A 12,939-nucleotide genomic window follows, 5' to 3' on the forward strand; every position below is an offset into this window, starting at 1 on the left:
AAAAAGGAAGCCTTCTGACTTAAGCAACACTAATAACCTTATCTTGCAAAAAAGAACATTATGGTTTCATTGTAAATGAAAATGAGAGTGGGAAAAAGAATGAAACCACAACAGTGCCGGGAATTGCACAGATCTAGCTACAGATGAGAGAAGCATTTTCCCATACAAGCTGGGAAGTGGTGGGACAAGATTTCCTTATGTTACTATTTGGAAATTAAGTAGAAAAATGATGTAAGAGAAAGACAAATATAAATGATGAAAAATTGTCCCCATCAATGTTAAGGAAACCCTGAAGATCGGGGGGAGGTATGGCAATGCTTTGGGAACCCAGTGGTGCTTTGCACTATGCTAAGATTTGAGAGGTTGGTGTTTTTATACCTGCTCTCACTGAGATTTTCATTAGAACCCTCACACTCATTATAATTACCTATATCAGAGACATTAAAAGGGTGGTAGAGGGCTGAGAACCCAACAGGGAGGTCTTTAGATTTAAGATCTAATCCTGTACTTTTTTCAGGTCATGATGTGGTTGGTATTAGCGTTCTATGTATAGGTAAGAAAGTAAGACTGAAACTAGAGATCTGCTAATAGGTTATGAAACAATAGGGAAAAGATATTTAGCCTCAGCAGTAACCCAAATAATGTGAATGAAAACAGTAACAATCATAATTTGGGTGCAGTCACAATTTGTCTCTCAGTTAAGCAAAAATAAAGATTGGCAAAGCTTGCTATTGGAGAGGATGCAGAGGAAAGGGAAATTTTCATGCATCGTAGGTGTGAGGACAAATTGGGGCTGCTATTCAGGTGACAGTTCAGCTCCAAGAGTGAAATTTTCAAGTATTCAGAAATCTAGGAATGTATCCTAAGGAAACAGATCACGTTCATAAAGATATATAAACAATACAATATTGATACTGACCTGAAAAGACAGCTAAGATATTTACTACAATCAGGGAGAAGCAAATAGGGAAAAAAAATGCATGTATAGCGGGGAGCAAAACACACACGTATTCATCTACGAATGAGCAAAGAAAAACATATATGAAAGTATCATCTGTGGCAGACTGACAACTGTAGGAGATTTTCTTTGTGTTTTATATATTTCTATAGAGCCTATATTTTATACAAGAAATATCTATTACTTCGGTAGTAATTTAAGTGTATTTTATTTATTTATTTAATTATTTTCGTCTTTTCTAGAGCCGCACCTGTGGCATACGGAGGTTCCCAGGCTAGGAGTCCAATCGGAGCTGTAGCAGCGGGCCTACTCCAGAGCCACAGCAACGAGGGATCTGAGCCACGTCTGTGACCTACACCACAGCTCACAGGCAACACCAGATCCTTAACCCACTGAGGGGAACTCCTAAGTATATTTTTAAAAGGTTGTTATTAATAGAGTTCCTGTTGTGGCTTGGTGGTTAATGAATCCGACTAGGAACCATGAGGTTGTGGGTTCAATCCCTGGCCTCGCTCAGTGGGTTAAGGATCCAGCGTTGCCATAAGCTGTGGTGTAGGTCACAGATGCGGCTGGGATCCCGCGTGCTGTGGCTCTGGCATAGGTTGGCAGCTGCAGCTCCGATTGGACCCCTAGCCTGGAAACCTCCATATGCCGTGGGTTTGGTCCTGGAAAGGACAAAAAGACAAAAAATAAATAAAAAAATAAAAGGTTGTTATCGTTATTGAATGGTGTCCTTGAGATATTGTTGTAAGTTAAAAAATTTAAATGTATATAGCATGTTCCTCAAAAGCATGGAGGTCATTACCACACTTAACTGAAAGTAGAAAGCTCAGAGGTTGGGGGTTAGAAATGTGTTCAAAAAAAAAAAAAAAGGAGTTCCCATCGTGGCACAGTGGTTAACAAATCTGACTAGGAACCATGAGGTTGTGGGTTCGATCCCTGGCCTCGCTCAGTGGGTCGGGGTTCCGGTGTTGCCGTGAGCTGCGATTGGACCCCTAGCCTGGGAACCTCCACATGCTGTGGGAGTGGCCCAAGAAATGACAAAAAAAAAAGAAAAAAAGAAAAGAAATGTGTTCAACATATCAACTGTAGTTATCTCTGACTAATGGGATTTCAAGGTTACATTTACCTTTTTTTTTTTTTTTTTTTTTTTTGTCTTTTTAGGGCCGCACCTGTGGCATATGGAGGTTCCCAGGCTAGAGGATGAATCGGAGCTACAGCTGCCAGCCTACACCACAGCCACAGCAACCAAGGATCCTTAACCCACTGAGTGAGGCCAGGGATCCAACCGAAACCTCCTGGTTCCTAGTCAGATTCATTTCCACTGCACCACGACAGGAACCCCTACATTTTCTTTTTCTTCATTTTTTACATGATATATACATTCTCTACAATGTATGACATATTTTATGGTAAAAAAAAAAGTGCTTCATTAATGAGAAAAAATAAAAATAAAGAATTGGATTCTATTCCTTTTCAAGAGGCTAGTGAAACTTCTGCAAAAATCAGCAAATGAAAGTAGAGTAGTAAAGTCATGTTATAGTCCATTAGAGATCTTCTAAATATATTTTTAAAAATCCACACTATTTTTCCTCCAATTGCTCAATACATGTAAGATGTCTCATTAAAAAATGTCTATAACAGGTTAGGGGTTGGGGAGGGACTGTAGATTTGGGATGGAAATGCTATAAAATTGGGTTATGATGATTGTTGTACAACTATAAATGTAATAAAATTCATTGAGTTAAAAAAGTTGTCTATATTCATTGATATAGTTCTTTCTTAAAGCAACTAGATGGCATTGGATTAGATTGTGCAATAAATGCTAAATTTTTGCAAAAACAAATAAAACATTTTCACAAGAGAGGGAGAGATGGAAGGAGGAAGCTAGAGGGAGGAAATGAAGGCAGGAAGAGGGCTAGGGAAGTAGAGATGGGGGAGATACAGCGAGAAGTCTTCCCAAGGCCAGCGGGATGACCAAGTGGGTGGAAGCAGCCAAAATCTGGAAGAGAAGATGGAAATGGTCTCGGGAACAGGATCATACTGGGATGTGTGAGGACCCAGCAGAGACTGGTCACAAAAGAAGGGAAGGGCAGATTCCACACAGGGGAGCAGAGGGCACAGGAGAGAAGCCCTAGGAATGATTCTAAGTTTAGGAGGAAGCGTACAAGAAGGAGCATGATATGGAAGGACCAGGAGAAGAAAAGTAAAGAAATAAAAAGGGAGCAAGGGAGAGAAGGGCTTTGTGCTGCAGTAAAGGGCTAGTCTTGCTTCTAACTAATGCAGATTAGTTCATGGATCATGCCCAATCCATGGGCTCTCCCAGGGCCTGAATCAGTTTTCTCAATCCTCTCTTAGATAATGATTCGACTTAGCATCAACACATCAACAATCAAACATCCAATGCCTTTTTATTTACTTACTTATTTTTTTTGCCATTTCTTGGGCTGCTCCCTTGGCATATGGAGGTTCCCAAGCTAGGGGTTGATTCGGAGCTGTAGTCACTGGCCTATGCCAGAGCCGCAGCAACACGGGATCCGAGCCGCATCAGCAACCTACACCACAGGTCATGGCAACACCGGATCCTTAACCCATTGAGCAAGGCCAGGGATCAAACCTGCAACCTCATTGTTCCTAGTCGGATTCGTTAACCACTGAGCCACGACGGAAACTCCATCCAATGCCTTTTAATTATGCTATAGAATAATTCTAATAATAGACTACTTTGAAAATCACTTAATAAGAAGAACAGTAATAATAATAATTATTGAGCCTTTGCTGTGTTCCAGGCACTGTGCTAAGCATTTTGCAGACATTCACTTCAACCTCACAATATTATTACCCCCATTTAAGAAATTAAAATAGATGACGATAAAATATTCAAGGTGTAAAAGATAATAAATGGACAAGCTAGGACTTGAACCTGATCTGATTTGAAATTTTCTGCACTTGTCCACTATCTGATATTCCTCATAAAAAGCTAAGCACTTAGAATAATGCTGATATTTGAATCCAAATGTTATTTTTAAGCCTAAAGCCATTAAAAAAAGATTAGACTACCTAACATTTAACCTTACTAAGCAATTTTTTTTGTTTTAATGATACATATTTTTCTACATTTTATACACAAAATGCATATGTGTTTCTGGCTATCAGGGCTTGTAACCTCATAAGCAATAAGTTATGATTTATTGGTCACCAGGCATTTAAACTTTAAGCACATTATCTCCTTTATTCCTCTTCACAAATCTGAGGTCTGTAACCTCAGGCCTGTTTTACACTGGAGGACACTTACCCACAAAATAATCATTGTGAGAAACAACATACAGATCATGCCCTGCCTGTCCTTCTTCAAATACTTCTTCGTAGGGTTTTGGTGGGTTCACCACATCTCCAAGGGATAATTCTGAAGGAAGAATTAAGGAAATCAGTTTTAAGATATTTTTCTTCTATTTATAACATTTTTACAATGTTTTATTAAAGGATAGTTGATTTACAATGTTCTGTAAATTTCTGTACAGCAAAGTGACCCAGTCATATAATATACATACATTCTTTTTCTCATCTTATCTTCCATCATGTGCTATTACAAGAGACTGGATATAGTTCCCTGTACTCTACAGTAGGACCTCATTGCTTATTTATATTTATAACATATTTAAATTGACTAGAGCAAATGACAGACTAGGTACACTGATTGCATAAGCTCCCAAAGCCGACATACATAGAGATTTTTTATGAAAGACAGGAGCAACCTAGGCATCACTGTCTTAAGGACCCCTCCTCCACCACACTCTTGAGCTGGCTCACTCCTTAGAATTCTGAAGAATGTCAGAACTCCGAATGGGTTAATCGCTTTCATTGTCCTGAGCTGTATTCCCAGCCCAGTTAAATTCTCGATTCTGAGCATCTCAGGATAATTTTTATTTTACATTGCTCCAGACTTGGCAAGATGATCTAGGCAAATTTGAATCACAAATTAGTTTCAGAAACCCTGATGCCCTGTGGGGAAGACTTGATGCAAATTTTAGCAGCTGTAGACAAGGAGCACACAGACTGAATATGTTTTGATGTGAATATCCATCTTAAAAGTAGCCAGTAAACTGTGACTTCTGGATTTGGGATGGATTTTTGTGCTAGGGGTGGGGTCATGGGTTAATGTTGAACAATTTTTAAGTCTGCATTATGTTTAAAAATATTAATGATTTAAAAGTTAAAATTTTTAATTTTATATGTGAAAATACTTCCTGTTGGCTACAAGAGAAGCTCAAGTGGTGTCTTCTTATGTGCTGTTAAATATATATTATATACTTTGGAAGAAGAAAAAAAAAAAAAAAAAGTAGCCAGAAGTTGCAGGGAAATCACTGGGATCAGGAAGAAATTCTCCCTCCTACTGGTCCCAATCCTAGAGCTAGAAGATATTTGTTAAACAGCTGCTTTCCAGGGAGTTCCCGTCATGGCGCAGTGGTTAACGAATCCGACTAGGAACCATGAGGTTGCGGATTCGGTCCCTGCCCTTGCTCAGTGGGTTAACGATCCAGCGTTGCTGTGAGCTGTGGTGTAGGTTGCAGACGCGGCTCGGATTCCGCGTTGCTGTGGCGCTGGTGTAGGCCAGTGGCTATAGCTCCGATTCGACCCTTAGCCTGGGAACCTCCCTATGCCACAGGAGCGGCCCAAAGAAATAGCAAAAACACCAAAAAAAAAAAAAAAAAAATTAAACAGCTGCTTTCCCAGGACAAGTGGCCCCGATTTTACATACAGAAAATTATTTTTGTTTTTATTGTTGTACGTAATGATTTTTAGGTATAATTCCATTTATAATTTCACCCTTCTCTTTCTACCTAACAACATAATGCATTAAGACGTTTTCTTTTTTGGGAATTTCTGACAAGAAGTGGAGTCTGTAAAGCAAACAGTTAAGAACACCGTGTGATCCTACTCAAAAAATCCTATAAGACCATGCTTCTTTTTGATGTAGGAACCCATTACACCTTTTAATACGCACATACACGTTTTGGAACATTCTTTCTATTACATATTTATTTACTTATTTATTTTTGTCTTTTTGCCTGTTCTAGGGCCGCACCCTTGGCATATGGAGGTTCCCAGGCTAGGGGTCTAATCAGAGCTGTAGCCACCAGCCTATGCCAGAGCTACAGCAACACAGGATCCAAGCCGCATCTGCAACCTACACCACAGCTCATGGCAACGCCAGATCCTTAACCCACTGAGCAGGGCCAGGAATTGAACCTGCAACCTCATGGTTCCTAGTCAGATTCATTAACCACTGAGCCACGACGGGAACTCCTCTATTACATATTTAAATGAAGCATATCTAGACAGTACTTTCCATATTAAATGAACTAATCCTAGATGGCAGTTATGATATAATCACTGTAATAATGCAATGCCATGTCTACTTTTTTTAATTTTATTGAAATTAGTTGACTTACAATGTATGTTTCAAGTGTACAGCAAGGTGACTCAGATACATATATATATGTATATATGTGTGTGTGTATATTCTTTTTCAGATTCTTTTCCATTATATGTCATTACAGGACATTGAGTATAGTTCCCCGTGCTATACACTAGGTCCTTGCTGGTTATCTATTTTATATAGTTGGGTGTATGTTAATCCCGAACTCCTAATTTATCCCTCCCCTCCCTGCCATATCTTCTTAAATGCAACTTTTAATCCTATTTGAAAGGGGGAAAAAAAGATATTTTATCTGTTCTAAAAGACATTTTTCATGTTTCAAATGTTAACCAATTTTAACCTTAGCTCTGACACAATAAAGTACAGCAGCAGATTTTGCCTATTCTAGGAGAAAAGCATTCTTTATCTCCAGAACGGATGTTACCATGTTAAGAAAAATAATATAATGGACCTTTTGGTTGAAAAAAAGATAAACTCCTAGAGCAAAGCCTTAATGGGTTCAGAAAGACAAAGAGAGAAGCAAATTTTTCTGCAGAATGAAGAAAAAAAAAGATGGAATTTGAGGTCTCCTGTAATAAGACCCCTGGAGGGAGAGGGTAAGCTGCCTGAAAAGACTAGTGGGGTAGGGAGTGAGGGGGATAAATGTGAGGAAGATATAAAGGAAAGCACTCAACAACGTGCCAGGAGCTGGGGCTACAGAAGAAATACTGGCATGTAACCAGTTTTGTTGTTGGTGGTGGTTTTTTTAACCGCCACACCTGCAGCATATGGAATTTCCAAGGCTAAGGGTCAGTCAGAGCTGCAGCTGCAGGCCTGCAGCCCAGCAACACTAGATTTGAGCCACATCTGCAGCCTATGCTGCAGTTTGCTGCAACACAGGATCCTTAACCCACTGAGTGAGGCCAGGGATTGAACTCTCATCCTCTTGGATACTAGTTGGGCTTGAAACCTGCTGAGCCACAATGAGAATTCAGGCCTGTGACTAATTCTATTCTAAGTTGTTCATTAAAAGATGTGCTCCAGTCCCTCTCAGAATCTGAGTGGGATCTGCTCTGATATTGCCTGTTTAGTTAGTGTGCAGGTAGACTTGTGAATGTGCATGAATGAGTGTGGCATGCTGCAGTTACCAAACTTATCTGTAGGTGGTCTATTGTATGAAACAGAGTGTCATAGTTACAGATTAGGAACACATCAGAGGCATTAATGGAAATAAAACCCACAAATAGATGCCCTGGAGGAAGGGACATCTGCCCCTATAGTTGGCCCCAATGTCAATTTCCCTGAATCCCTTTCCTGTCTTCACACCGGCTCCACTTTGCCCCCTGAAATATCCTCTCCAAACTCTGAGCTCTTCCTAGATACACATCTGCTCTAAGCTTCTGGGTCTGAGAGTAACTTTTTTGCTATGACCCCATCTTTCTTTTTTTTTCTTTTCTTTTCTTTTTTTTTTTTAGAGCCATACCCATGGCATATGGAAGTTCCCAGGCTAGGGGTCGAATGGGAGCTGTAACTGCAAGCCTACATCACAGCCACAGTAACCTGAGATCTGAGCTGCATCTGTGACCTACACCACAGCTCACGGCAGTGCCGGATACTAGTCAGGTTTGTTACTGATGAACCACAGTGTGAACTCCCCCATCTTTCATTCTGAAATCATCCTTTATAACAGCACTAAACAAATCCCAATGGGATATTTAATCCCATTTTTAAAGAAGCCTTATTTTATCACCCCGCCCCATCTGTTATTTGTACTACCTCTGATGATGGCTGTCCCAAATGTCGTATTAGGTACATCCAAGCCTTTAGGTAATCCTGGCGTCTGATCATGAGATTTTCCTAAGGGTGCCCGTTGATTGCTAAAATATACTGATTCCTTTTTATCTTTGATTTTCTGTTGAAATGTTGTAATAGGCTGTGGGTTTATCAATACCTTTGCCTAAAGAAATCACACAAAGCAAAGATGTAACAACAAAAAAAGTTTAAAATTTTGATTTTTGTTGTTGTTGTTGTTGTTGTTTTTATTGTTGCTTTTTGTTTTGTTCTTTGCCACACATATAGAGTTACCAGGCCAGGAATCAGATCTGAACCGCAGCTGCAACCTGCACCACAGCTGCAGCAATACCAGATCCTTTAAACCCACTGTGCCAGCCAGGGATTGAACTTGTGTCCTGGTGCTGCAGAGATGCTGCCAATCCCATTGTGTCACAGTGAGGACTCAAAAAGTTAAAAAAATGGAAAACCGAAACTCTAATCAATAGCTGGGGAAAGAGAATATTATTGTGGGAAAACATTTCATTATCATTGCCTTGGCTCACCTTCAAATGAACTGTCAGAATTGCAGCTACTCAGCTTAAACATGCCTAAACATGATTTTTCACTGGGGCTAAAATGTTTAGGAGGGCAGCTCCCTGGTTACTTAACTCAAAGATTCCAGAAAAGTGGGAATGGCAAGCACGAGAGTCACGTGATTGCCACGTACTCCCTCCAGATATAAGATCAGGTCTTCCAGTCCTAGACTGTCTACTCAATAAGTAGCAGGTAATGCTGAGACCCTGTGTGCACCTTAGTGCCTCCAGGCCACATCACCCAGCCTTTGTCCTCACTGGCCATTAAAAAACCTTGACAGCACGTCTCCTGTGAGAAGATGAAGTGCAACTCTGCTTTTATTATCTGAAGAGAGAATAAATAAATATAGTATGTGGCTTAACACATTGATTTTTCTATACCCTCTTGGCTACTGCTGCTTTTGGATTTTTTCCACTGCCCAAGATTAAGAGTGAGAAGAAGCTTGGAAGTGATGATTTCATTTGTGCATCTTCATCTTTCTTTTTTTTTTGGGGGGGGGGCTTTTTAGGGCTACACTTGCAGCATATGGAGGTTCCCAGGCTAGGGGTCTAATCGGAGCTACAGCTGCCAGCCTACGCCACAGCCGCAGCAACTCAGGATCTGAGCCACATCTGCGACCTACACCCAGCTCATGGCAACACCAGATCCTTAACACACTGATTGAGGCCAGGGATCGAACCTGCAAACTCATGGTTCCTAGTCAGATTCTTTTCCACTGTACCATGACAGGAACTCCTGCATTTTCATCTTGGTAAGTTAATAAAGTAGAGGGGAAAATAGAAATGAAGTTACCGGTATTGAAATTTTAGATCTTATCCCATGTGTCAAATACGGTGCGATTTGGGGGTCGTTTGCTCTGCCATAAAATACTCTTTCGGCTCCAGCAGGTGGATATCTGAAGTTGAAAAATTTTTTTGCCTCAGGTGGGGTCATTAGCTACAAACAGTGAGACAAGAAAATAGAATTATCAAGTTCAATTTATTAGATATTAGCGAGACTGCTCTGTACCAAACAATGAATACTGTTCAAGACAATAAGAATGTAAGAAGTACCTAGGGAACTGCAGCCCCAAATAATCAAACATTCTAAAATTTTTGATTTGATTTTTAATGGGAAAAAAACACATTATTTTTTATTTATGTGTTTATTTTGTCTTTTTTTGTTGTTGTTTTTTGTTTGTTTGTTTGTTTTTGGTCTTTTCTAGGGCCGCTCCCTTGGCATATGGAGGGTCCCAGGCTAGGGGTCTAATCGGAGCTGTAGCCAACAGCCTACGCCAGAGCCACGGCAAGGCCAGATCCGAGCCGTGTCTGTGACCTACACCAAAGCTCACGGCAACGCCGGATCCTTAACCCACTGAGCAAGGCCAGGATCGAACCCGCAACCTCGTGGTTCCTAGTCGGATTCGTTAACCACTGAGCCACAAAGGGAACTCATTTTGTCTTTTTAAGGCCGCACCCACGGCATATGGAAGTTCCCAGGCTAGGGGTTGAATCAGAGCTGTAGATGCTAGCCTAAGCCACAGCCACAGCAACGTGGGATCCAAGCCATGTCTGTGACCTATGCTGCACCTTGGAGGAACACCAGATCCTTAATCTGCTGAGTAAGGCCAGGGATCGAACTCATGTCCTCATGGATGTGACGAGAGCTCGATAAACCACATTTTTTTTAAAGTTATATTTAAAAAACAACCAGGAAGTATCCAGGTTAGGAAGCATACCCTAAATGACTATTTCTTATTCAAATAAATGGAATCTCTGGTGATTTTTGTAGAGCCGGAAATCGTAGGCCTGAAATTTTTACTTCTTTGGACAAACTTAGAAGGCCTCAAAACACAGTTTTTTAAAAATACAAATTAATCACATTAAATTAACACAGCTTTTCATAAAGAATGTTGAGGGAGGAGTTCCCATCGTGGCGCAGCAGAAATGAATCCGACTAGCTCAATTCCTGGCCTCGCTCATTGGGTTAAGGATCTGGCATTGCCATGAGCTGTGGTGTAAGTCGCAGACATGGCTCAGATCCAGAGTTGCTGTGGCTGTGGTGTAGGCCGGCAGCTATAAGTCTGATTAGACCCCTAGCCTGGGAACCTCCATATGCTGTGGGTGTGGCCCTAAAAAATAAAAAGACAAAAAAAAAGAATGTTGATGGTTGTTCATCTTATGTACACAAATGCTTATTGAAAGCACTTACCCTGGGAAGTTTTTCAGTCAAGCATGTTGCAACTCTGTATCCAATTGGAAGAACTTTCCCTGCCTAAGGAAAAAAAAAAGCAAGAATTGGTCATCGTCAGGGGAGAAGGGGAGCCTTTTGAAACAGAATGTATTTCAAATTTGGCCTATGCGTCTAATGCTATAACATTACTTTCAACTACTTAACACAGTTAAGAAAAATAGTAAGAACAAATAGCAAATCTAAAACAATCCTGATGTATAATATAACAATAAATACTATACATATTCAAGTATACCCTTTTTTACAATGCACTGTGAGCAATCCATCCAATTATAGGAGCTCTGTGACATTCAACTTTCAGAAATAATCTTGGAGTTCCTGTCGTGGCTCATCAGTTAACAAACCTGACTAGTATCCATGAGTACGCAGGTTTGATCCCTGGCCTTGCTTAGTGGGTTAAGGATCCAGCGTTGCCGTGAGCTGTGGTGTAGACCGGCAGCTGTAGCTCTGATTGGACCCCTAGCCTGGGAACCTCCAGATGCCATGAGTGCGGCCTTAAAAAGATAAAAAAAAAAAAAAAAAAAAAAAAAGAATTACCTGAAAATAAAGGTACTTAAATAAATAAATTAAATATATATTTAAAAAAAAAAGAAATAATCTTGCCATTGTCCACAGGTTAATTATCATCTGTACCGTTATCATCAGGACAATGAGAGTATGGCTGAATTTAAGCTAAACATAAGATAAAGTGTTAAGTATTTCTGAGTAGGTGTGTTTTCCTGAAGGTATATTTCCACCACCACCCTAATTTTTTGCATATGCGAACATGTCACCCCTGGCCAAGTTTCTTCATCAAATGTCTCAGATTTCACTTGGCTCCATTCAACTTGGGTTTTATCTGCACTTCCTTTGCCCAAGCAAAGATTTTAACAGTTCATTCCCAGCAATGCACCTCTTATCTATTTCCCCTTTATCAATTCAAGGCAGATGATAGTTACTTCTGTAAAGCACAAGCTTCTTCTTAAAAAACTGAAAGAAGGAGTTTCCGTCGTGGCTCAGTGGTTAACAAATTTGACTAGGAACCATGAGGTTGCAGGTTTCATCCCTGGCCTTGCAGAGTGGGTTAAGGATCCATTGTTGTGGTGAGCTGTGGTGTAGGTTGCAGACTCGGCTCGGATCTGGCATTGCTGTGGCTGTGGTGTAAGCAGGCAGCAACAGCTCCAATTAGACCCCTAGCCTGGGAACCTCCATATGCCTTGGGTGCGGCCCTAAAAGGATAACAGACCAAAAATAAATAAATAAATAAAAATAAAAAAAATAAAAAACTGAAAGAAGCTTCCCATTAAGAATGGAGGAGTGTGGAGTTTCCGTCGTGGCTCAGTGGTTAGCGAATCCAACTAGGAACCATGAGGTTGCGGGTTCGATCCCTGGCCTTGCTCAATGGGTTAAGGATCTGGCGTTGCCCTGAGCTGTGGTGTAGGTTGCAGATGCGGCTCGGACCCCGTGTTGCTGTGGCTCTGGCATAGGCTGGTGGCTACAGCTCTGACTAGACCCCTAGCCTGGGAACCTCCATATGCCAAGGGTGCGGCCCTAGAACAGGCAAAAAGACAAAAAAAAAAAAAAAAAAAAAAAAGAATGGGGGAATGGTGGGATAAACTAGGAGTTTGGGATTAACCTAGACACACTATTATATGTAAAATAGAAAGCCTCAGGGAACTATATTCATTATCTTGCAATAACCTATCATGGAAAAGAATCTGAAAAAGAATTTATTTCTATATACATGAAATTGAATCTGGAGTTCCCATCGTGGCTCAGTGGAAACGAATCTGACTAGCATCCATAGGGACACAGGTTCGATCCTTGGCCTCGATCAGTAGATTAAAGATCTAGTGTTGCCGTGAGCTGTGGTGTAGGTCACGGACGTGGCTCGGATCCCAAGTTGCTGCCATTGCTGCAGCTGTGACGTAGGCCAGTAGCTACAGCTCCAATTGGATTCCTAGCCTGGAAACCTCCATATGCC

At 40.8% G+C, this 12,939-nt stretch overlaps 1 protein-coding gene across 1 annotated transcript in view; it reads right to left on the bottom strand.

The window, feature by feature from the left end:
- The window catches only part of EFHB (EF-hand domain family member B), a 64,451-nt gene that overhangs the window by 33,126 nt on the left and 18,386 nt on the right, over window positions 1-12,939 (bottom strand). Inside the window, exons 2-5 of the mRNA XM_003132069.5 lie at window positions 10,935-10,997; window positions 9,537-9,680; window positions 8,154-8,334; window positions 4,254-4,364 (exon numbers count right to left, since the gene is read on the bottom strand). Of these exons, the coding sequence (XP_003132117.3) occupies window positions 4,254-4,364; window positions 8,154-8,334; window positions 9,537-9,680; window positions 10,935-10,997 (499 nt within the window). The remainder of the gene's footprint in view (window positions 1-4,253; window positions 4,365-8,153; window positions 8,335-9,536; window positions 9,681-10,934; window positions 10,998-12,939) is intronic.

The sequence above is a fragment of the Sus scrofa genome, chromosome 13 (genome assembly GCF_054392235.1).
Source record: "Sus scrofa isolate SSC_HxYL_T2T_F1_AM1 chromosome 13, Sscrofa_HxYL_maternal_Yorkshire_Landrace_v2.0, whole genome shotgun sequence".
NCBI lineage: Eukaryota > Metazoa > Chordata > Mammalia > Artiodactyla > Suidae > Sus > Sus scrofa.